The sequence below is a fragment of the Protopterus annectens genome, chromosome 13.part0 (assembly GCF_019279795.1).
Source record: "Protopterus annectens isolate FY-2018-M chromosome 13.part0, PAN1.0, whole genome shotgun sequence".
Taxonomy (NCBI): Eukaryota; Metazoa; Chordata; order Ceratodontiformes; family Protopteridae; genus Protopterus; species Protopterus annectens.
The window spans coordinates 163,208,559-163,232,562 of record NC_056747.1 but is presented as its reverse complement, the minus strand read 5'-3'; the positions used below and the strand labels follow the sequence as shown (position 1 = coordinate 163,232,562).

Here is a 24,004-nt window from a genome sequence, read left to right as displayed (position 1 = left end):
TGTCTTTAAGGATGGAAAGAGCATATCATCTGCTGATTCTGTAGGTTATTTAAACTGGAGGTTTTTGGTTCTGATGAAGTCTGAAATAAAGGACAAAAGCACTAACGTCAACACCCTTTGAGTGTGAAAATTTTAGCAGGGACAACTGCATTTTTAGGTTATTTTGCAAAATAAAAATAGTGGAATCCTGGAATGCAATAACATACAATATGGAGAATGCAGATCCTCTAAAATTAGTAACAGAGCATGACCTTGCAGATATATAGGTTCTGGACAGGTCAGCACCACTGAAATCCATGTCAAAATAGTGGACGAGGTACTTAGTCAGTCAGTTGGGTGGGGTCAAGAAGAAATTACAAGTGTTCGATTGCCAGATGTTCCACCCTGGCAGAGGTCTGTCTTGCATTCTAGCAAAGAGAGGTAGGTAGGGAGCAAAGTCTAAATCTTATGTAAAAGCTTATATACTGATGGACATATTAGTGGCTGAGGGGGGTGTGCACATGTCCTTGATGGCCCAACAGATCAATACAGATGCAAGTACTGTCTGGGAAAATGCTGTACAACTAAAATCTTCTCACATCTTCAAGCACCAAGGATAGTCCAGAGGTCCCCACGCCAGTTACTGATACAAGCATTATAGCTACCACCAAAGAAGTAAAACCAAATTCAAAAGCAGCAGTTAGATGATTGGCTTGTCTGAATCAACTGTGGCTTGACAGAGCCCCCAGAATACTGTATGCATAAAACCACTGATTAGCAAACACAAAATGAGTAGAAAGTTTAGAGAAGGGAAGTTCAGAATCACACGTTTTTTACAAAATGTAGACAGACAAGACCAGTGTCTCATTTTGTCAGCTATATTAGTTTATTTGCATAATAGAAAATGTCATATTTCAGGCTGCTGCAAGAACTATTCGCAAACAATGACTGAAGCAGCTGAATCCGCTGATTAAATTTACAATCCCTAGACTTCTAGCATTCCTTTTTATCCCTAACTGCTGCTCGGTCACACACACCTACAAACTGCCATAACCACTGCAGTGTCAGAATCCTCTGGTTCTCTTCATGGTTCCAAACTGAAAAACTCAATAAATCAGTTTGTATAGCCATACATTCACATAAACAAAGATTTGTACCCTATCACTAGATATGCACTATCAATAAATAACTGCATTATTTATAACAAACTTTATATTTTTGTTAAAACATTCATCATTTTGACTGAGCACCAATGTAATTATGGGTTAATGCAACAAGGAATAAAAAGCTAGGAATCTAAGTTATACTGACTCACAATGAGACGATGAAAGCTTAGAAGCATCCCTAAAACAGATCATGTGTCCTTCAGGTCTTATCTCACTAACAAAAGATGCAGGTACTGACTCAAAACAGATCCAAACTTACAAGTAAAAAAAAAAAAAAAAACCTGGCATGAATGTACACTGTACATAGCAAAAGTGTAATGCAACTTAGAATAGACCAGCAAAGGACAGAAAAGCCAAGTACTATTCAAATCAGTATGAATAAGTACAAGATGCAGACAGACTATGCTGTACCCCATCATGGATGGGCACAGCATATGACTGTTACAACACCATCATACATTCACACATGGTAGAGGACATGTGTGTGGTACAGCTCCATGATGGATCCATACAGGGCAAATAAACCATGGGGTACAACAAATTACTGAACTGCCTGGGTAGAACTTAAAATGGATTCAGAGAGACCAGTGAATGTGTGGTCCATCCCTGCACAGAACCGCAAACAAGGTATAGCCAAACACAATAAAAAAGTTCTGTGTCGCCTGGCACAGATTCACAGTACATAAGGCAAGTGCATCCCAACATGGATCCAACATACTGTTCAAGTATGGTTTAACTCATCACAGATTCACACGATACAGAGTGCATGTGGGACATCATGTGACCGATTACAACAGGCTTTGTCACTGTGTTAGTCAATGATGGTAGACAAGTTGGTAACAGGAGCATGAAAGGAGAGTAAACATTTACATCTACAGTACAGATTTACAGCCACCCCCCCCCCACACAGAACCACAGTGCAGGCTATATGCACTTAAGTTTATATTAACCTTTCACATTTCTGTACAAGTAAATAATTTAATAACTGCCAACAAGGCCACTCTACAAGAAGTTGTTAAAACAAGTCCAATACAAGACATACTGGAGTTTCCTGTACTCCTTTACTAACTCAGCACAATCCAAAGGATCAATTTGCTGCACCGAAAAGTATACTAAAACTTTAGCTTTCCTACGTGTCAATAAAATGACAAATACCTAGGTGAACTGTACAATATATGCTTGTCCCTGCACAGCTTCAGTAAGTGCACAAAGGTAATTAACAGTGATACCAAAGACCCAGGCAAATGACAGACCTGGGTTGCTAAAGACCGGGCAGGGAAAAAGTAGAACGACATAGGCTGCCACCCTTCAGTGGGAGGGAGAAGCCAAAAACAAATCAATGCAACCAATAGTGTAAAAAGTAGAAAGCTCCAAAGACGACCGGGGCAGGATACAAACATCCAAGCCCCACACAACATACAAGAATGTACATACAAGGTGCTGATGTCATAGAATAGCCATGCTTACAAAAACAGGGGATGTCCAGAAAAGAGAGGGACAAAATGGCTACAGCTCAAAGGATGACAAGGGATCACGCAACCACACTGGTATCTCAGAAATTCTCCCATATTATCACTTCAAATATTACTTAAGACCTTCTAGGATCCTATTTGCCTTGAAAGAAAGTATTCCGTAACCTGGAAGGAATCTCACAGGGTTTCAAGGGAGGAGGACCTAGGGAGAAGGGTGGTCAACACATTACCTAAAAGACCAGCAGATTGTACTAAGTCCAAATCCTTCAAAAAAAAGTCCATTTTCAAAAGATGAAAGGTGCTCTGTTCCTCATGCAGTTCTACACCCTGGTGTTGCAAGTTAAACAAGTCTACTAAACAAAAAGTTTATCACAATAGTGATTCCAAACAATGAGCACAATGAAATTGGACTGGTCGATAGATATCTACCAGCAACAGTGGGACAGCTGCATCATTTAAATCAAACCTTTTGGTAAGAGCTTGCCTATTCCTTGAAGGGAAGTAAATATCTGCATTAAAATGAAATCAGGGTCAACCAGCTTAGTTTTTTATCTCCCAAATAACTTTGTAGGAAGGAACAGCCAACTAGATCTAGTAAATGTAGCAGCGCATCAACAATGATGCCACTCACTTCCTAAATGGAGGACAAATTGCCATGCTTCTATACTTAATGCAATAGAAGTTAATGAACTACAATTTAAAATCAATTAATAAGCACGGCTTGGGACACGAATGAATGAGTGAAGTCAACTAGATTTGCGGTAGCTTTATGAAAATATCCAGAGTCATTCAACATCAGTCATTCAACACCACACAACCTGCATTCACTAACATCCAAAACCTCCTAATGATGCATGCATTAATAGAGCTAAGCTGTCAAAGTCCCATCTCTATTCACAGACATCCACATTCCTTTCTGGCACAAACCGTTTCTCAGCAGTGTTCAAATGGTGTAATATGCAATCATCTTAATTTGGGAAAAATTCTGATGAACAAGATCATGCTAATGAAAACAAAACAGACAAAAACTAGCATAAGCCATAGCAGCCAGTTCACAGATTTCTTGGTGTGCTGCTCCAGACGCTCTGACTCGGTTTTCAACTTCTCAAGATTGTGGTCAGCGAGTTTTAATGACTGCGTCAAGACCTAGGCAAAAAAATAAGAACATAAATAAAGCAGTCTTATTTTGAAATAGTAGCAACACTGTATAAATGCCTTGCCAAGTGTTTCCCAAAGTGTCTAATAAGCACTAGGTCACCTCACTGCTCACCCAAGTTCTCAACACATTTGGGAAGAAGCTTTCTTATACATCTTACTACATGAGCATATACAAAGCCACTGAGAAATCAGACCTCTGGAAGCATTAGCAGATTCAAAGAACTCATTCAGTTATAGCAACATTATACACCACCATTTAAAGTCAAATAACAAATGAGATATATTTTTGCTCTGAAGACCAAGTCATTCAGCACAAAATTAACAAACCACATGCTGTGCACAGGTTCTATAATTTTTCTTTTCCAGCACATATATATGTTTATGTCCCCCCTCTGGGCCAGAAATCAAGAAGCCTGAATCCTCACCACTGACACTGGAGAGGGACACTCACTTGGAATAAAAATGGATACACCCAGTATTTCCAGATGCAGCTCTCTGCATTAAACACACAGGGAACACACTCAGTCCAGGGTCTGGATTTCTCGGTCTCCTTCCAGGTTCCCAGTAAGACTCCCCACTGGCACAGTTACAGAGTTGAGATCTCAGACAAGTGTCCAAGCATAGTTCTCCACCACTCTGTGAAACCAGTGCTTCAGGCCCCTGCTCCAAGTAGCTATCACGCTCTAAGAATTGAATTTCTCACACACACACACACACACACACACACACACACACACACACACACACACACACACAGGAAAGGCTGGCACAGATTTTCTAGCTATGCCCCCTTCTGTCCAGACTATAACGTAGTTACATCACCACCACACACTCCAAAGCCAGCTACTCTAAGGCTCTTGCAAGGGTACCTAATTACACTGAGTGAAATTAATATTAATACAAATGGTAACGTTGACCAAAAAGCAAGGCTTTTAGGAGTGGCCCGCAGTGTCACCGACCAAATACAAGTACTCTCAAAAATTAAAATGTTCTCTAAAGGACCAGCCATAATGAAAAGTTTAAAAACATTTAATAATAAAAGAGCATGAAAATACTAAATATGTTTACAATTAACACCAGTGTTTCAGTCTTAGGAAATATTAAAACACAGATGAAAAGATTCACAAAGACACAGAAAAACAGTACTTGACTACACTAATCTCACTATAGTTTCCTGACCTATCTAAAGAATTACTATTCCCTGGTCATCTACTAGAGCAAGAGAAGATGAAGTAAGTGAGGGGTGTCCTTCTCCGTCAGGTTCTAAAAACAGACTGCAATGAGACTTCAATCTCACCTAGTATTAAAATATCATTTTTAGTGGTGGATTACAGAATGACATCACATACATCTGGTCATATGACTTCTGGTTCCCATGCTATCTCCCCCTTGGCTAGAAGCAGTCAGGATTTAGCACGCGTGTCAACAATTCACACAGAGCCTTGCTAAGATCTGCTGTAGCTCCTTGAAGTCATAAAACAATTTCAAACCTCCACCCTTCCAGAGCAGAAATTAGTTCACCCCAAAGACAATGCAGTAAAGCTTCATAGCACAGACTTTCTGTCTTCGGCTTCATTGAGAAGTATACAAGATGCAGTCTTTATGTCCTTAGCCAGGTAATTTCATTTAAAACTAATTTTCAAAGTTAGGTGGATTCAGATTAACCTCTTCTCTTACAGTTTCCTCTGTTAAAACATACACATTTAAACAGTTACAATAACGCATGTATATTACTTTTTCTGTCCAGCAGGGCACAGTGTCGGTACATTTTTAACATGAGAAGCTTTACAAATACATTTTTCAGCACAAGCATCTGTACAAATCAGTTTGATATACAAATGACAATTCTTTAAAGTTTTCAATATAATTACAAGGAATTATATTTGGACACTCGGAGATAAAATGCAGCTGTCACTCTACCCTTAGAGTTTTAAATGCAGCTCAGTGTTGAATGTGATCCCACCACATTATCCCTATCAACACAGAGTTTTGATCAAGGCATGTTTCCTGCGATAAAAAGTTCCTTTTTCACAAGAAAAAATAGACGTTTTTTATATGTGATGTAATAATGCAATAAAGATATATCCTAAATATACACTGCATTGTCCACCATATAAAGAAGACATAGTCATGTTTAATGCTGCTTTGTCACTGCAAAATGACCCAGAATGCTTATATTAAAAATCAGTACCTGACTCTTCTTAGCATTAATATATGGTGACTTCACAGCAGTGAGGTGACTATTTCAAGAAGCAACTAATATTGACATTAGATGAAATGAGTTGGGACTATTATGGCAGATCAAAAACCTAATCAAACAAAAGATGGGATCAATCACTTCCCTTCACTGACTGCCTCAGTTGCAGAGGTACTGTGGTTTCTTTTCCTAGACCCTCAGCTGTAATACATGCCTCTGCCTAATCTAACAGCAGAATACACAGAATCTATCTTTCTGGAAGAGTAGGAGAGTAGGAACTACTCACACATTGTAGTCAGACATCCGAGTTGAGCATAGTCAATCAACAAGGCCAGACTCGGATGAAATAGAAACCTAAAGAAAGGCCTCCATGGGCCCCCTTCTGTATTCTCTAGTGCCCCTGTACTGTTTTCCTCTCATCCAAGCACTAATACATCTAGAAAGCTTACTTTTTGTTTTCACACTTCTTGTGCTTCAACTACCCCCACATCCTTTTAATACACCCTGACTGGCCAAAACTCCACTGTAGTAAGTCTAGAGAAGGCAAATTATTTAAGTTGGTGGTCTGAGGACTGTTACACCCCCTAGAATTTATAGGGTAGTAGATGATGTTAGGTGCATTTTAGAGCTATTTACAACCTTTTGATCCAATGTTCTGCAAAAAAAATGATTCAAAAAGTCACTTTTTCTTTAAAGGAAAAATTAACTGTGACTAAAGTTTAGTGTTCAAAGCTTACAAAATATTAGTTCTGTAATAAACTAAGTCAAGTACTTGCAAGGATATATGAATTTTCTCTGGGAATAGTGCCTTCCTTCCTACCCAAACTAAGAGAACTTATATCAAGTAGTGTGACTAAACTAGTCAACCAGGTTTGCCAAGCCTACTATAACTCAACAGTGACTCAAAGGCACAGATGGCAATGACCAGAAGTACATAATAAATGCACTGCTGTTGTATTTGTTTCTTGTGTCTTTCTCTAGTGGATGCCCGTTTTGTTGTTTACAACAAACTCAAATGATTTTGCTCTGCTGTTTCTGGCCATGAATTTCACTTCACTGTAACAGCTGGATCAGACTATAGTTGGGAAGTACCTTGGGACATCAAGATTCAGGACAACCTCAATCCTGATAACCCTCTTAGTAAGGCTTCACATGAGAAAATTATACTGGTACCTATGGTCCAGATGGAAGTCATGTCCACTTCCTGAACTGCCCCATTTATTACTTGCCTTGGTGGACAGAAAAAAGAGTGGTTATAATGGATACAACCTATGCGCTTCAGTCAACAGGTCCCTTTCAAGCTAGACCTGAACACACTCAATTCCCACAGATTCTTCAGAAGTAGCCTATGGAGACCACACAGGAAAACAGAGGTTCAAAGGCACCAGGTACAAAATTAAGAGGAAAATGGATGTCAGCATCAAAGAGATTATGGCTGTAATTTTAGCCATAAAAGTTTAGAAAAACTAGGCAACCAGAGATCCTGCTTGTAATCATAAAAACACAAACATAAAACTGCTGTGGTATGTCAACAAGTAGGCAGGAATCTACCTTTGCCTCTTGTACATGCTATTCATAGAAGTATGGTACTCTACCAGCTGGCAGGATTGACCCTCAAGGCAACTTACATTCCATCACAAGAAAAATTCCTGCTAGACCAGTTGAGCAGAACACAGGAAGACTCAGAAAAGGATGCAGAACATGGCTGTATTACTGGCCTTTTTCCACAGGTGGGGGGTGCTAGAAATGCCCTTTTTTACTGGTTTTCCCCAGAAAACAAACAGTAAAGAAAATTTTGCACCAAGACAGCAAAGGTCTTCTCCATGAGTTGAGTGGGTACATTTCTATACACATATCCACCTGTTCCTCTTCTCTTTAGAGTATTACCGTAGATAAGGGACAACAGACCAACAATGTTTCTCGTAACTATTTTGCCCAAGGCAGCAATGGTTCTCTCCCTCCTGACTATGATATATATGGACCTTGTCCCACTATCTCCGCATGTGAACCACTGACCCCAAAACAAGGGCTCACTCACACAGACCAGCCTAAAGATCCTTAGACTGACACCATGGATGGTCTAGAATCCATCCCCTTTAGAAAAATGTTCATGGAGGTCATGCTTGCCCTTATGAGGGAAGCTAGAAAACAAACACAAGAAAATAATACCCAAGAAAACGGAAGAGTGATCATTTGGTGTCAGAGAGCAAGCCTGGATCTAGTTGAAAGTGACCATGGTCCTTTGGTATCTACCATACCTTTAGAAGTCAGGATTATCTTACACCTCACTGAAAGCAAGATCAGCTAGGTCTGCCTGCCTACACCAGGAACCCCCTTGCTTTATTCGTTGCTGTCAGTGTAACAAGCTTAACAATCCCATAAATGGATGCGGCACCCAAGTAAACAATCTCCCCTTAAAGTCACCTAAACATTGTGTTGCTACTTCAGCCAGCAGTAGCAGAATCCCTCAAATACTTGACTTGGAAGACAGTCCCCATACTAACAGTCAATAAGCACATGTATGCAAGCAATCCTTTTTCATTTTCCACAAAGACAGAGGAGTCCTGTGCTCCAAGCTCTCATTCATGCCAAAGTGTTGTCGAAAGTCTTCTTAATTCAAGCCATTAGGCTGCTAGTATTCATACCTCCCACAGAAGGGGAAATGATCTTGCATACACAAAATGTACACACAGAACTGAAATTTTACATAGACAAAAAAAAAAAAAACAGAAGTAAGGAAAACAGATCGGTTGTTGACAGCCTTTTTAAAGGAAGGAATAACATCACATCCCAAAACAGATTCTCAAAACTGAGTCTACTTTATCTTCTTCCGTTATTCTTTTCATGGAAAAAAAACTCTCAGAATAAGCAAGTACCCACTCCACAAGAGCTACAGTTGCTATCACTGTCTTCCTTACAGGGGGGAACCACCCAGGCCATTCAGGGTGCAACTACATGGTCATTCCTGTATACTACACTACAACCTGGACCCACAGCCCCCCAAGTGCCAGGACAGGATTTGCCTCAGCCATTCTACATGAGCTGTTACAACTTATACATGCCCAGGGCCAACCACCCAGGTCCATAGGCTTTGGGAAATCCCTCAAAGTTAGCACAACTATAACAAATTGCCATAACTGTAGATATTTGAGTATGTTCACTGCTGCAATATTTCCCTCACTCTGTTTCTAGACTGCTACCATCCTGGGGTCGGTGTGGGTACCCATTCATCCTGATTCCCACATTTCTCTCCTATCCCAAATAGTAGCCCCCTTCATTAAGTTTAATTAATGCATGGATGAAGGCATTTCAGGGGAAGCTAGTGTTTTGGCTTCTGCCAGACCACTGTAAATTACAGGGGCAAATAAGAACTTTAAAGATGGTGCAAGATGATGTTCCCCTTATACCACACATTTGATAAAGTCTAGGTGGGAGGATGTCTACCTGACCAAGAGAGGGGAAATGTTAAAAGCTATGGAAAATGTGCCAAACTTGGGATTTCTGTGGCACAAGTCCGAAAGGTTAACATTAGTGCAGCAGCAACTAAACTCAAACACCTACAGTTATGTTAAGTTCTGACAAGTGTACCTTGAGCCTACATTTACTTGGGTTCATGTTGACTCTATGAAGGTAGTTTTGGTGAACATAAATTCGGAAAACGGTTTCCAAAATTGCCTTCAGGGAACATTTTTTTCCAGGGGGCAAGCCCTATTGCATGCCGGGTGGGGGGGTCAGACAGCCCCAAATATATATACCACCTCAAAGGTCACAACAGTGGAGAAAGAAGTGAAGTCCACTTTTCTTGGAACTACATTTAGTGAGCTGACTCATTCTCTGTTTACTAGTACATGTGTGTTTTGTGTGTATGGGGGCTGCTGGCTTTGCTACTGTATGTAATGACATGAAATACATTAGCTTTGAAACCTTTCCTCAGCAGTAAATATTCAGGTAAGAGACTTTTTCAGAACATGTGAATTAATCAAAACTAACATGTTTTTTCTAGGTGCTTTCCCCCCTTGTACCTGATCAAGCCTGCTAGAATTAGACTACACCAATCTGTTCGCCCTCTACTAAGGAATTATCTAAGTAAAGTAAGGAGTGAAAAAAACATCCAGAGGGGCCAACATCATGGCAGCCATGAAGGTCATTGTGCCAACAATGAACCAATAAACGTGCCTGTATGGCCTAATCCCTCCCCCAGTGCAAAGGGGGGCAAGCTGCCCGCATCACTACAGAAACCCACGCCTTCCCCCTTCAAAGTACAAGCTTACATATACACACTAATGAAGACTATCACCAGGAATGGACTTTGTGAGCTGAAAGCCTGATCCCAGGATGCAGAAAGCAACACCACCACCTCTAAGGGATTCAGCCCATGTGTGTCCTAGTACACCTTCGCCTCCCCCCCTGGGTGGGCATGCCCATTCTCTTGTGCTGGGAAGGGGGTGCTTATTTTTAATGGGATGGTCCACTGGTCTGGGTGGAACATCCTTCAAACTCTGACCGATGCTGGATTTTGGAACAATCGTTACGTTGAGGAGATGGAAGGGCTGAGGCAGCGTGATCCTTAGAAGGCATATCATCAACAGAAGCCACTTCTCACTGCTTAATCCAGCCAACAAAATAGTCTCAATACACCGGGGGTAGAGCCCTTGGGAAAAAGGCATTGTTGTGTACAGCAGCATAAATGGTGCAGACAACTACTGGCTCTGCTCTTCCTCAAATGTGCCTCCACTTTCCCCTTCCCAACCCTCCTCTGATGGCCACCTTCTCTCTCTCTTGTCCATTCCCTTCTCAGTTTTACTTTAGATTGGGATATAAAAAAAATACTCAAGCATAGAAACATTGTTTGCTCCTTAGCATTATTACTCGTGCTAAAATATAAAACAGCCTTCCAAGACCAACTTCTGAGTCAGACATTTTAAAGTTATAAACCATCTGCATGACATTAGTTCCTGTGCTGACCGTACCATCACTACTCAATTGCCCATCTGAGCTGTGGAAGATGGAACAGTTTATGCAACAGACAAAAAAAAAAAGTCAGTAACATATTTAAGCCCATTACTGCCTTGGAGCCAGTTATACAACCATAGCATAACACTAATATTCTTAAGCAGAGGTTTAAGTTTCATAAATACATAAAGCCTGGAATCTAAACCAGCCTACACTTACTTCACCAAGTTACAAGTCAGCATAATTAAAACTATATACCTGATGATTCTACTACTATTGTAAAACAATTCTGTCAGCACACCTACTCTAAATGATTAACAACCAGCTCACTCCATCAATATGTCCCCAAAGGCTACTAGTTTATTGCCTCACTGATCAAAACACAGTTCAGCTTAATAGTTTGTTGCATAAACAAGAGATAGCCTTTCTCCCCATCCACACAGGATGACCATCAAGCCACCTCTACCAGAACAATTATCTCTGCCCACAAGGCTTGTCCCAGCAGACTCCCAGTGCCCCCCCTGCATTGAGAGAGTTTCTCTGCTGAGTCAGCACCTGCTATGAGAAGGCCTCGACTCCCTGGGCAGGCTTGCTGGGCTAAGTTAAACAGAAAAAGCCAGCAAAGAGGTCAGCATCCTTCCATGTGTGGGGAGTTTTATGACCTAAATCCCCTCCCCTCATGCTGACCTCAGAATATAAACTGAAGGGCAATGGGAGGGCCATGTCCAGTGCATGGCCTGCCACGAGCCTTACTATGGTCACTCCTACTCGGGTCCTACCACCTCCCCAACCTAGCAACAATCTCCAGCAGAACAGGCTCTTGGTACATTTCATAGGGCTTTCTTACAGTTCTCAAAATGTGATGCTGTTTGATAGCTACCTAGATAAGCATAAACATGCTCCTTTATGAAATGCCCTACCCGTAACAAAGTGTACAAAACACCAATCAACTTTTTTATATTTACTTCTGTCAAAGTAAAACCTCAGGTGACACTGCATATGTCAGACAAGACAGGAATTATACCACTAGAACATTGAGGAAAACACTAACAAACTGATCAGAGTGATTAATAGCAATTTCAATGACTACTCATGTATGAAATTAGGGAGGTATGTACATGTACTCAAATCTTTATGAGATACAATATATACAGCTTGAAGTTCTGAAACCCTTCAGCTTGATGTTATTCATAGGTTCACACTAGGCTATCTTGCCCTAGGGCATTTATAAGCCTAGCCAGAGTGTATTTGGCTTTCGCCACCCATTTTAAATTTATTTTGCTATGCCCTTTTTTGAGGTTAGTATACTGTGCCTCTGTCTAACAGTGACACAGAAGTGATACCTGGGGAAAACCTACGATCTCCCATCCACTCATCAAGATTCCTCTTGGAGAGTCAATGAGGGACTCTGCCTAACCTGGACTGACATTTTATTCCAGAGTGAAGGGGAGCCTCTGGGTTATGAATCTGTCCCTCCAGCATGTCCTATTTATTTCAGTGCTGAGGTTCACGTCTCTCGAGCACATAGCTCGATGGGATTTGGATTTTCTGAGGTGCAGCATGTCCATTAATTCTGGGTTGGACATGGCTTTATACGTCAGGCACAGATCGCCTGTGAGCAATCGGTATGCCACTGAGTAGAGCTTGAGATTCTTTAACCGGGCAGCATATGGAATCTGTTTGAGCCCTTTGATCCTCTTGGTGAGGTACTTTTGGGGTCTTTCCAGTTGCTGCAGGTGTCTGGTAAGGTACATCCCAAAAGGGGCATTGTACTCAATTATGGGCCTGATGAGGGATGAGTAAAGAGGCACGATGACCTCCTCTGATCTAGATGTGAATCCCTTCATGATTAGGTGGGCTATATAAAATGTTCTTCTAACCACTTTGGCCACGTGGTTGTCAAATGAGAGATAGCTATCAACTTGGGTCCCCAGGTCCCTAATTACTTCTTCTGTACTTAATGGATTACCAAATATGTGGTAATTTGTGGGCACTTTATTTTTGCCAAAAGGGATGACTATACACTTTTTGGCATTTAGCTTGAGGCCATGGCTCTGGCACCAGTTGTCTGTTTCTATGAGGCCCTTTTGGAGGATGCTTGTGTCGGCTGGAGAGTCGATTATGGCGCCTAGTTTGCAGTCATCTGCGAACTTGGTCAGCCACAGTCCTTCCATGTCGGCCTGTACCTCCGAGAAATATATACCGAACAAGAGAGGTCCCAGGACTGAGCCTTGTGGGACGCCACTTGTAACTGGTTTGGAGTCTGACATGGCTCCAGCAATTCTAACCATGTGGGTTCTGTCCTTGAGCCAGTTTGCAACCCATCTAGTGACATAGGGGTTTATATTTAAGCTGGTGAGCTTATCTATAATGCCCGAGTGGGGTATTGTATCGAAGGCTTTTGCGAGGTCCAGGTAGGCTGTGTGGACCACTTTCCCCTAGTCAATGGCTTTGGTGACTGTTTCAAAGAAATCGGACCAGGTTTAAAAGGCAGGATCTGCCCTTAAAGCCGAACTGGGTAGGATCCAGTGTCTGTAGGTCCCCAATACCTTTATTTATGAGGTCCATGATGATCCTTTCCATAGCTTTGCAGACCAAGCTAGTCAGGCTTATGGGGCAATAGTTTCCAGGATCCGTTGAGGCACCACCTTTGTGGAGAGGGACCACTGTTGCTGTACGCCACTCTTTGGGTGCATATCCTGTAGTAAAGGCTGAGATTGAACAGTAGTTTTATGTTTGGATTTCATGTAGGACACAGCCTGGGACACAGTCTGGTCCCACTGATGCTGTGTTTTTTGCTTTGGAGAGGGCAGCTCTTACCTGAGCATCTGAGATGTCAGGTGGGCAGCACTCTGCTGGGATAGATATTTGCCCTTTTGGTGGGGAGGGGGGGGGAGTTTGTGCTGAACCTGTCAGCTAGGATGTTGGCAATATCTGTGGGTTCGGTGTATTTTTTGTCATTTTGGACTAATTCTGAGCATATCTGGGAATCCCCACCCAGGTTCCTAACTTAACTAAATAAGCCTTGTGATTATCCTTAGTGTCCTGTGCAATTTTTCTCTCGAAGATGGCCTTAGACGATTTTATGAGTGCCCGTAGTTTTTTGCTAATACTGATCAGAGATGCCTTCCCTTTTTGGGATTTTTCTTTATCATGTAGTAGCTTCCTCCTTCCATTGTATAGTTTGTTTATGACTAGAGTCCACCAGACAGGGCATCTGCCTTTGGAGGATTGGGTCTTGGTTTTATTTGGGATTGCATGATCCATGCATTCCTGAAGGTGTTCATAGAATGTGTTTATAAAGGATTCTGCGGTCTGGGCCATATTTCCCACAGGCATGGGGGCTTTGAAGGATTCCACCTCGGTTTTGAGGAGTGTGAAATTTGCTTTAGAGAAGTTTTTCATTGTGGTTTTCTGGGCAGGGGGTGGGGTTGGGATGTGAATATCCAGTGAGATTAGTTTATGGTCTGATCTTACCAGTGAGAAATACACTTCTGGTCTGGAGCATAGAGTCCTCATGTTGGTGATGATCAGGTCCAGTACGTTTTCCCCTCTTGTGGGAGTGGTAACAAGTTGTTCCATAGCATTTGAGTTTATAAATTCTAGGAACCTTTGTGCTAGGGTGTTGGAGCTAGAGTAATGCTCCCAGTCTATGTTTGGGTAGTTCGCCCAATATAATGGTGTTTGGAGAGACCTTCATATTTTCCAGTGTTCTCAGGAAGGCCGAATGTGGTTCCTGGGTTTGGGAGGGTGGTCTGTCGCAGGCTATAAACTGGAAGGCAGTTTTACCCACTGTTAGTTGCACATGGATAGTCTCTGATGCTTCGCGCTGTGCCACCAACCTGGAGGTGTGGGTATCTTTGACAAATATTGATACTCCCCCTCTTGTGGTTCGGTCCAAGTTTTGGGGCCGAAAAGCACCATGAGGTATAACCTGGTAGTGCTGGGGTGCTCTCGGGAGCCTTGAACCAGGTTTCTGTTACTGCACAGATATCGATGTTCTCCATGCTAAGGAGAGTTTCGAGTGCGTGCATCTTGAGGTTTAGACTTCTGGCACTGAGTAGCATTACTCTTAGTTTCTTATCCCTTGTGATACCTATGGAGGTGGGTTTGTCTTTTGAGCCTTGCCTAAAAAGGCACTATGGGGTAAGCAAGAGCCTTTGCCAATATCCGAAAGCCCAGGGGTGACAGGTGCAACCCGTCCCTAGCGAAGCATCGTGGCTTGTCGAGCATGTCATCCCAGGCTGACAAGCATTGGATCCCCTTTGAATGACACCAATACTTAAGCCAATTGTTGAAATTGATCATATTGTCTTCATATTGTGGCATCATTCTTGGTGAGGGTAAGATGCTACTCAAGGTCAGGGTCATACCGGCCTGGGCTACATGCTGAGAGAGCTCCTCTGTCTCTTTTCATGTAGTCCAGGGAGGTACATATCAGGTCATTCACACCAGCATGGACAATGACAGAGTCATATTTGTACTTGCCTTGGAGTGACCTGAGTGCTTGTGTTATGTGGCAGATCCTAGCGCCCGACAGACAGCTCACGGTGACCTTCTCCTTGTTCAGCCTGGTGAGTGGGACGTCAGTGTGCCTGACGATAGAGTCATCTATTACAAGTGTATCAGGTGTGTTGTTTAGCCTTAAGGGCTGTGACTGTTCGGCACACTGGCTTTGGGAGCTATGTGTTGCACGTGTTTTGTTTTGGGGTAGCGGTTGCTTGGGTGTCTGCTTTGGAGGTCTCTGCTGCTTAGGCAGATTTTTATTTAGAACCTCCGAGTATGTTTTTGTGTGTTTATGTGTTTGGTTTGCTGTCGTGGTAGGTCTATGTGAGACTGGAATTGTAGTGAGTGTGGTTTCCTTCTCCTCCTGACTGGTTACGCCAGTACTGAGTTGAGAGAGCTTAGCCTCCAGTTTGGTTATATGGTTGCATCTCTCACATGTGTTGGAATTTGTTGGGAGGAGGAGAGGGTTGTCTGTGTACGAGGCAGTTGTAACATTGCCTCAAGATTCCCAGATTCACCAGCTGGACCGGACAGGAGATTGACAACTGACCTTTGGACATGCTAGAATAGTATTGGGAATTCCTTTATAATTGAAAAAAAGGGCCAATGGGGAACAAGGTACTCAAGGGGAGTTTGTGAGGGTGTAGTGCTTTTAATTTTTTAGTGCTGACTTAGTGAGGAAGTGCGAGGTAACTTAAATGCAATGCGTTACAGGTAACTTAAATGCAAAAACGACAAACAGTAACTTTCTTTCAAGTGAAACAAGGAAATAAGTACAGTAAAAGCAATGCAGATATCACTAGGGATCCACAGAAACGCTGAAAAGCCGTGTTTTAGGTGAAATTAGCGTTTCAGGGAAATAACAAGCAAACAACAAGCATAAAAACAAAGCTAGATTCAGCAGGCCTGGATCTAGTCTATGCTACAGCAAACAAGGTGTACCAATTTCAGTAAAAAGCAGTTCAAATATGCAGGCACTATAAGCCTTTAACCAGAAATTCCCAGCTCAGAAGGGCAGAGTCCAGCCTCTCCTCCCATAAGAGTGCAGACCACGAACCATCTTAATGTAAAGTAACTGGCCTGAAGCCCAAGTGCTTAAAACCAGAATTAATACACTTTTAGAATAGCAGACACTGAGCCCTCAATCAGCAGTTCCCAACTTAGAAGGATGTAAGCTACCTGTTCCTGCCACTACAGTGCAGACCACAGACCTTCTTAATGTAAAACAACTGGTCTGAAGCCCAACTGCTTAAACTAAAAGGCTTAGAATGAGTTACACCAATCAGTAATAAATACAACGGAGTACTTTTAAGATGACGCAAAAGCGAAATGAAGTAGGAAGTAACACAAATACAGTAAAAGCAGATAAAAAAAAATTAAGTGGAAAGAGAGAAAGGAGTAGCAGAAACTAAGCTGATTGGCCTTCTCAAATGTTCTCCCTGTACTGGGTAGAATGAGGTAATGACACTAGACTGGGAGGAGGACCCCAGATCAAATTTACACTAGGGGCGGGCAACTGCAAAGCCACCAACTATAAAAACACTATACCAACAGGGAGGGAGGGTGGCAAACAAACTGCAGAAATGTTTCTCGCAGCTGAAAAGCAGCAGTGAGCCTTTAAATGAAAGTTTTAAACAGCTAAAGGAGCCTCTAGAAAAAGAGTTTAACTGCAACAAGTTATTAGAAACAAACAACCCAACAGATGCTTAATAAAAGTGGACAATTTCCAGTTAATACCTCACACACAGTGAAACTAGCTAGAAAAAAATACACAGTACACAAAGTGCTATAAATAACAAAGAAATAAAGAACAAAAACAAAAAAACAGGATACTTAATGTTATATATTATAGCTCCGAGTTTCCTCAGTGTCCTTCCTTCGATCAAGCTCAGTGTGAAAATGCTACCCAAAGGAGTCTTCCAAGAAAAGTACTTAATATCAGCTTTAGCTGCTAGCTCAAAAGGGGGCATTTGTATCTGCAAAATAAAATTCAAATCCCAAAGGGAAACTTATTTGAAAGGTATTCTTATAAGGAATCCACCTCTTAAGATCTTGCACAGTTTAACAAAAGAAAAGAAAACCGCGAAGAAGAGTGAAGACACCAGTGGAAATTGGAAATGGCTGCTAAATGCACCTTGGACTATGGATCAGCTTGAACCCTTAACATCAATGTCAACCAAATACTGCAGCACCATTGGAATCAGGATAGACGAGTCAAAACGTTGGTTAGCAACCCAATACAATAATTTTGCTCATTTGCTCTTGTAAAAAATTCCTTACAAATGGCAAATAAATAAGTCTTAAAATAGACATCCAGGGAGGGTCATCAGGGTCTCTGGCCATTAACGCACCTGGAGAAACGATATGGTTAGTTTGAAAGATTAAAGTTCCATGTATGACTTGCTGGATGGATAGGATATGAGACATTTCTCCAGAAGAGGCCACAGCAAGGAAAATAGTATTTCTCTAGGCAATAAAGAAGTGGGAGACTTACTTCCACCTTCTACTGTCTGGTTTTCTATAGAAATGTCATTACCTGTGGAAATGGGGAAATGCATAAAGAAGGCACTGGGTCAGCACTGGACAAGATCACCACAAGGATTCTGTCCCTGTGGGGGAATTAGGGAAAGCTAACTGCTACATTCTCATTGGTCAAAAATGCAAAAAGGCACTGTAAGACAATCCCCAGAGAAGGAAGATGGTATCGGTCACTTGTCAACTGAGAGACCACTCATGAACCATCAGGAAACAATGGCTGAAGTTGCCTGCAAGAAACTTAGCTTAACTGGGAATATACATTGCAGTCAGTAATGAGTCAATAGGGCTCATTCTCAATCGAATGTACTCTCAACACAAGTGACAGAAGTAGATTCCCGTGTTTGCTGACAGACCATCATATCATCATGATTGTGCAGTGGATGGAAATCTTACCCTGAAGAACCTGCTACATCAGACCAATCTCTCTCTTCAGAGGGCTCGTTCCTTAGGACAGCAGCTACGACAATGAAGGGAAGCTATGGCAGCCTTACTCCAACACTTATTCCTAGGAAGGCTGGAAGATATGGTCTTGTTTCTCAGATAGAGATATGTCCACATCTAGCTCTTGCCAAGTCCTCTGCAAGACCAGCAATAAAATCTAGTCCACAGGGGGAACCACTCAAGCGGTAAGCAGGATGGAGGGGCTCATAGGTGGTTACTAGGCTAACGGCCCTACAGCCCTTACAAGCCTAGCCTTCGTTAATCCCAACTTGCCCCAATTGTCCTCGTTAGATGGGTGTCATTCTCTGACAGAGTCCATGATCAGCAATGACTACTACTGTCCATGAGGGACATGGACGACACCCCCAGGGTGAATTTGCAGTCACCTATCCATTTGTCTAAGCTGCATTTGAAAAGGGTCATAAAGGAGTTCCATTTCACGTGAACTGAAAGTTTATTCCAGAAGAGTGGCAATGTCTAGGAGATCTCGCTCTCTCCAGCATGTTCTGTTTATGTCACATACTAGGTTAAGATCCTTACAGTGACTGACTCCAGTGCCATTTGACTTGGAATGTGCAGCATTTCCATTAGAGCAGGGTTGGAGAAGGCCCTGCAGGGCAGACACAAGTTGCCTCTCAGCAACCTATAAAGCAGAGAATACAAGGACAGGGCTTTTTGTCCATCAACGCAAGCCATGATTTGGGGGGGGCCTGTATTTTCTTGGTGAGAAACCTCTGCGTGTCTGGTAATTTACAAGTAAAAGGGAGCACTGTACTCTATTAATGGTCTGATGAAGGTCGATACAGTGGAGTTGTAACATCCTTGGAGCTGAATGCGATGCCCATACTTAAGAGATGTGCAACATAGAAAGCGTTCAATCGCATTGTGGAAACGTGGTGGTCGAAGTTCAGATTGCCATCAACCAGTGTTCCCAAATCTCACACAACTGGGTTTGAACATGGGGGAAGGTGCTGTCAATATTGTAATTAGCAGGAAATTATGTTTTCCCAAAAGGAATAATGAATTTGTGTGTGTTCAGTTTTAGTCTGTAGCTTTGGCACCGATCATTTGTTGACATTAGCCCCTCCTGTCATATGCCAACATAACTGGGGGACTCAATGATTGTACCCAATTTGTAATCATTAGTAAATCTGGTAAGCCAAAGGCCATCTACTTTAGCCTGGACTTCCAAGAAAGACACTCTGTAAAGAACCCAGCATATATCCTTGTGGCACACCACTGGTGACTGGTCAATTACTAGAGGTGGAGGTCACCACCTTTGACACTGTGTTCTGTCAATGAGCCAACTGGGTACCCACCTACTGACAAGGGTTAATCCTCAGCTGTAAGAATTTCTCAATAATACCAGAGTGGAGGATTGTGTCAAAAGACTTGGTCAGGTGTAGTTAGGCAGTATGCACCTTCTTTCCTTCACCCAGGACTTTGGTGACCTTCTCGAAGAAGTCCACTAGGTTTGACAACAGTGACTTAACCTTAATGAAGCCAAACTGGGTTGGGTCAAGAGTTTGAATGTAGCCTGTGATGATTCTTTCCATGGCCTCGCAGATGAGATTGATTAGACAAAGGTCTATAGTTCAAAGGGTCAGTTGATGGCCCCCTTTGTGCAAGAGGATTACTGTTCCTGTTCTCCACTCTGCTGGAACAAAGTCAGCTCTCAGGCTATGGTTAAAGAGGGCACCAAGTGTGTCCACTAGGCCCCGTATTAGATTGCTTAGTAAGCAACCTGGGATGTAATCTGATCCCGTGTTTTTGGCCTTGGAGAGCACCAATATGACCTGATCTGTAGAAATAACAGGCAGGAGGACTGGTGCCAGGAATGCTTTGGGGTATAGCTGGTGGAGACAGGGGGGTGACGTTTGCACTAAATCTGTAAGCTAGCAGGTTGGCAATTTCCTCCAGTATAATATAAGTGGTACCATCCACTGCCAGTTCAGCATATATCTGGGCATTCCACTTTAGATTTCAGACAGTTAAAGAATGCCTTAAGATTATCCTTGGCTAGGGATGCTATTTTAGCTTTGTAACTCACTTTAGAGAACTTGACAAGATTTTTGATTTGCTTGTTCAAGTTGTGGAGGAAAATCTTTCTCTGCTGAGTCAGTTCCCTCTTGTTTTCAGAATCTGTGTCTTCCTCTTGTCAGACAACCTGTTTACACTTTACGTCCACCAGGGCTGCTTGTTTTTTCAGGAGGACCTGGTTTTGATCCAGACAGGTATAGCAGAGTCGACTGCCTGAGTGTAGGGGGTTTGAAACTTAATACCATCGTTTAGTAGGCTGCAGTTTGCTTTATTTTTAAGTTCCTGTGGGATGTCAGTTACAATAGTTATGTCGAATTAGAATGCTTTATGGTCTGACCTTACAAAGGACAGCATCACAAGGGGTGGGTCCAGTGACCTCCCCATACTGATGAGTACTATGTCTAGGACAATTTGAGCCTCTTGGGAGGGTGCAGATTACATCTTCCAGGGCATCTGCATTGACAAAGTCCAGGAACCCCCGGGTGAGCACATTTGTGCATGTGTAAGTCACCAAGTCTATGGAAGAATAGTTGTAGTCTCCCATAACCAAAATGCTTGGCTGTACGGACAGCGACTCCAAGTCCAAGTAAACTGTATGCTTTTCTTGGTTCATGCTGAGAGACCTACAGCTAGCAAAGACGTGACAAGGTATCTTGCCTACAGTGAACTGGACATTGAGTAATTTGAGAGAGTCACTGGTTTGACCAGTCTTGAGGTGTACTTGGCTTTAATGAAGATGGATACATCTATATCTTTGGTCCTTTCATGCTAGTTTTGAAGTATTAATGTGTGGGAGGCATTGTAGTACAGCATGGCCAGGGCGTTATCCATGACTTTAAACCATATCTCGGACTGCACAGACATGCCCCCGGATTCTACAAGCCTTGCACGGCGTGCAAAATTAGTGCAGGAGCTCCAGCAGGCAATATGTCTGCCCTAAGATCCAGGAAAAGCCTGTAGGGGGTGTGCACGAGCACTCCTGCACGGACTCAACCCCTATATGCAAGTTATCCTATTTGCAGGAGAAATCCATGCAAATGAGGTGAATTTGTGATCTAGAAAGCTGGAAACCGGCAGTGCAGGACTAGTATAATATGCAGAAATGTACTCCACCGGTAACAGAGTACATTTCTGCAAATTCCAAAACAGAGCAATGACAGCTCCAAATAACGGGTGCATATCACTTAGAAAGCATGCCAATGGCCAAGTATAAGGCCATTGGCATGGAAAACAATTGGAAAAAAAAATCAACTTTTATTTTTTTTAACCGATCTCAGCTGTTTAAGTGTAGGGCAGTGGTGCACAAACAGGATCAGGGGGAAAAATAAGACAATAAATCTAAAACAAGCATTCTAACTAAAATCACTATTCTGCCATTATAGTCAATGGCAGGCAGAAGACAACATGGCCAGTGAATAGTGGTTGCTAAGTGGGGGGAGGCTCAATTTGAGACATGTAACTATGCATTAACAGGCAATCCTATGCAAATGAGGGGAATGATCGTGAATCCCAGATTTCCCCTGCATGCTAGTCAGCTCCCAACAGTGTAAGAGCAGGAATAGTTTGGTGCCAGCCTAGGGGTTAGCTGACATCATAGGGGTGTGTGTCAGGTATACTGTACGTGGACTGGAGCCCTGTGGCTCAGGTTTGCTCCGAGCTTATCACAGCTAGGCAAGGGGGTGTGTCTGAGGCTGCCTAGCACTCTTTACATTGCCTAAGCAGTGCACACACTGCGCACCTGGTTTTAAAGGAAAAAAAAAAAGGTAAACCAGGAAATAGCAGCTCTGTGCACATTTGAGCACTGTTTGCGCTGTGTGACCCCAGGCTTAAATAGGAAAGCAATGGGAAGGGAAAACAGCAGTATGAAGGTAATCGCGTATGAAGGTAATCGCGGAGAACTAGCATAGCTGGCAGGTGAAATGCATCAGAATAAGCTAATTACACAGGCAGCAGACCAGCCCAGCCCAGAACACTACTATAAACTATGCAAACACCTTTCCCTCTGCTTTTTCCCATACTCTACACCACCAGTGTATACAAGCGGGGAAGTTTTAACAAAGACAACAAAATGATAGGGGCTGCAATAGCTATCAACCATGTGGAAGAGGCTGAGGGTGGTGAAGATGTGAATGCTGTTGACCAACCCCAGTGAGGAGACTGAGAAGAGTGTACAGACCCAGGGTAACCTACCAAGGGCTACATAAGCTGGAGATAGTGGAGCGCTATAGGGTGGACAGGGACCTCCTACAGCAAATTGTTCAGCTGTGCCGGCCATGCCTGACAGAACAGAGGGGAACCCATCCCACTGGATACCAAGGTATGTGTAGGCCTAAGAATACTAGCTACAGGTACCTTCCAAAGGCCAACTGGGGATACGATGGGGATCTGACACCATCAGCATCCAGGTTACTCCACCAGTTCCTGGATGCCATGTCAGCACATGCCGGTGAGCACGTATACTTCCCAAACATCCGTGAGGCATTGGCCAGCAATAAGCAACTGCTCTACCAAATAGCAGAATACCCTGAGGTAGTGGGTGCTACAGACTGCATCCATATACACATCAAAGGACCACCCGGTGAGCAGGGTAGAGTCTACATCAACCGCAAGGGCTTCCCCTCCATCAACTGCCAGGTCATGAGCGATGCCCAAGGCATAATAATGAATGTGTGTGCTGGCTGCCCTGGAAGCTATCACGATTCACAGATTTGTCAATGGAGACATCCCTCACGGTCACCTACTGGGGGATGCTGGATACGTACTGGAGCCGTGGCTGATGACATCCATCAGAAATGCACACACACCCGAACAAGAACTCCATAATGAGGCACACGCACAGACCAGAATGATAATTGAGCATGTGTTTGGAATGCTCAAGTCATGGTTCTAGTGCCTGGACACATCTGGTGGAACCTTGCAGTACTCACCAGCTAAATGTACCCAAATTGTCATCATATGTGCAATGCTACACAATATGATCCTGCGGAAACAGCTGTAGCAGGAACACCACGGGGCAGGGCCACACAGCCCCCCCACCATCGCCAAGGCCTGCACAGGCACAGAGTGATTCTGAGGAGGAATAAACTGAGCCTGCCCCAGAAGGCAGAAGGAGGCATGCCCAGTATGCCCTGGCCTTGGCAAAGAGGCAATGCATAGCACATACACTGACACAGGAGAGACCCAGGGAATAACACCTCTCTCTGACTCTCACATACAGTAAAAGGGATGCCAAACATGACACTAACTGTGCTCAACCAAGTGTAGGGAGTGCACTATGTGCATCCAACATAGGTAGCCCTGCAGCACCACCCTAAATACTGGGACACCCAAAAGATAAGTCACTCAATCTACCAAATGCTGAATGAAGTAGAATGTGTTATCTGTATCTATGGTATGGATGTGAGCATGCAGGGGAAGCGGGTGGCTGAATGGTATGTCAGCCGATAGTAGACACCTACAGTGGCACCATGAGATCTATAACAAATACTGATGTCACCATAGTAGCCAGTACTACACAGGGCGAAAAACCCACTGCAGAAAATGTGCTGGGCCAC

At 43.0% G+C, this 24,004-nt stretch overlaps 1 protein-coding gene across 1 annotated transcript in view; it reads right to left on the bottom strand.

Annotated features, from left to right (window-relative positions):
- Positions 1–843: 843 nt before the first annotated feature.
- Positions 844–24,004, bottom strand: part of USE1 (unconventional SNARE in the ER 1) — a 393,299-nt gene continuing 370,138 nt past the window's right edge. The window contains exon 8 of the mRNA XM_044090746.1: positions 844–3,763. Coding sequence (XP_043946681.1) covers positions 3,581–3,763 — 183 coding nt within the window. The 3' untranslated portion in view covers positions 844–3,580. The remainder of the gene's footprint in view (positions 3,764–24,004) is intronic.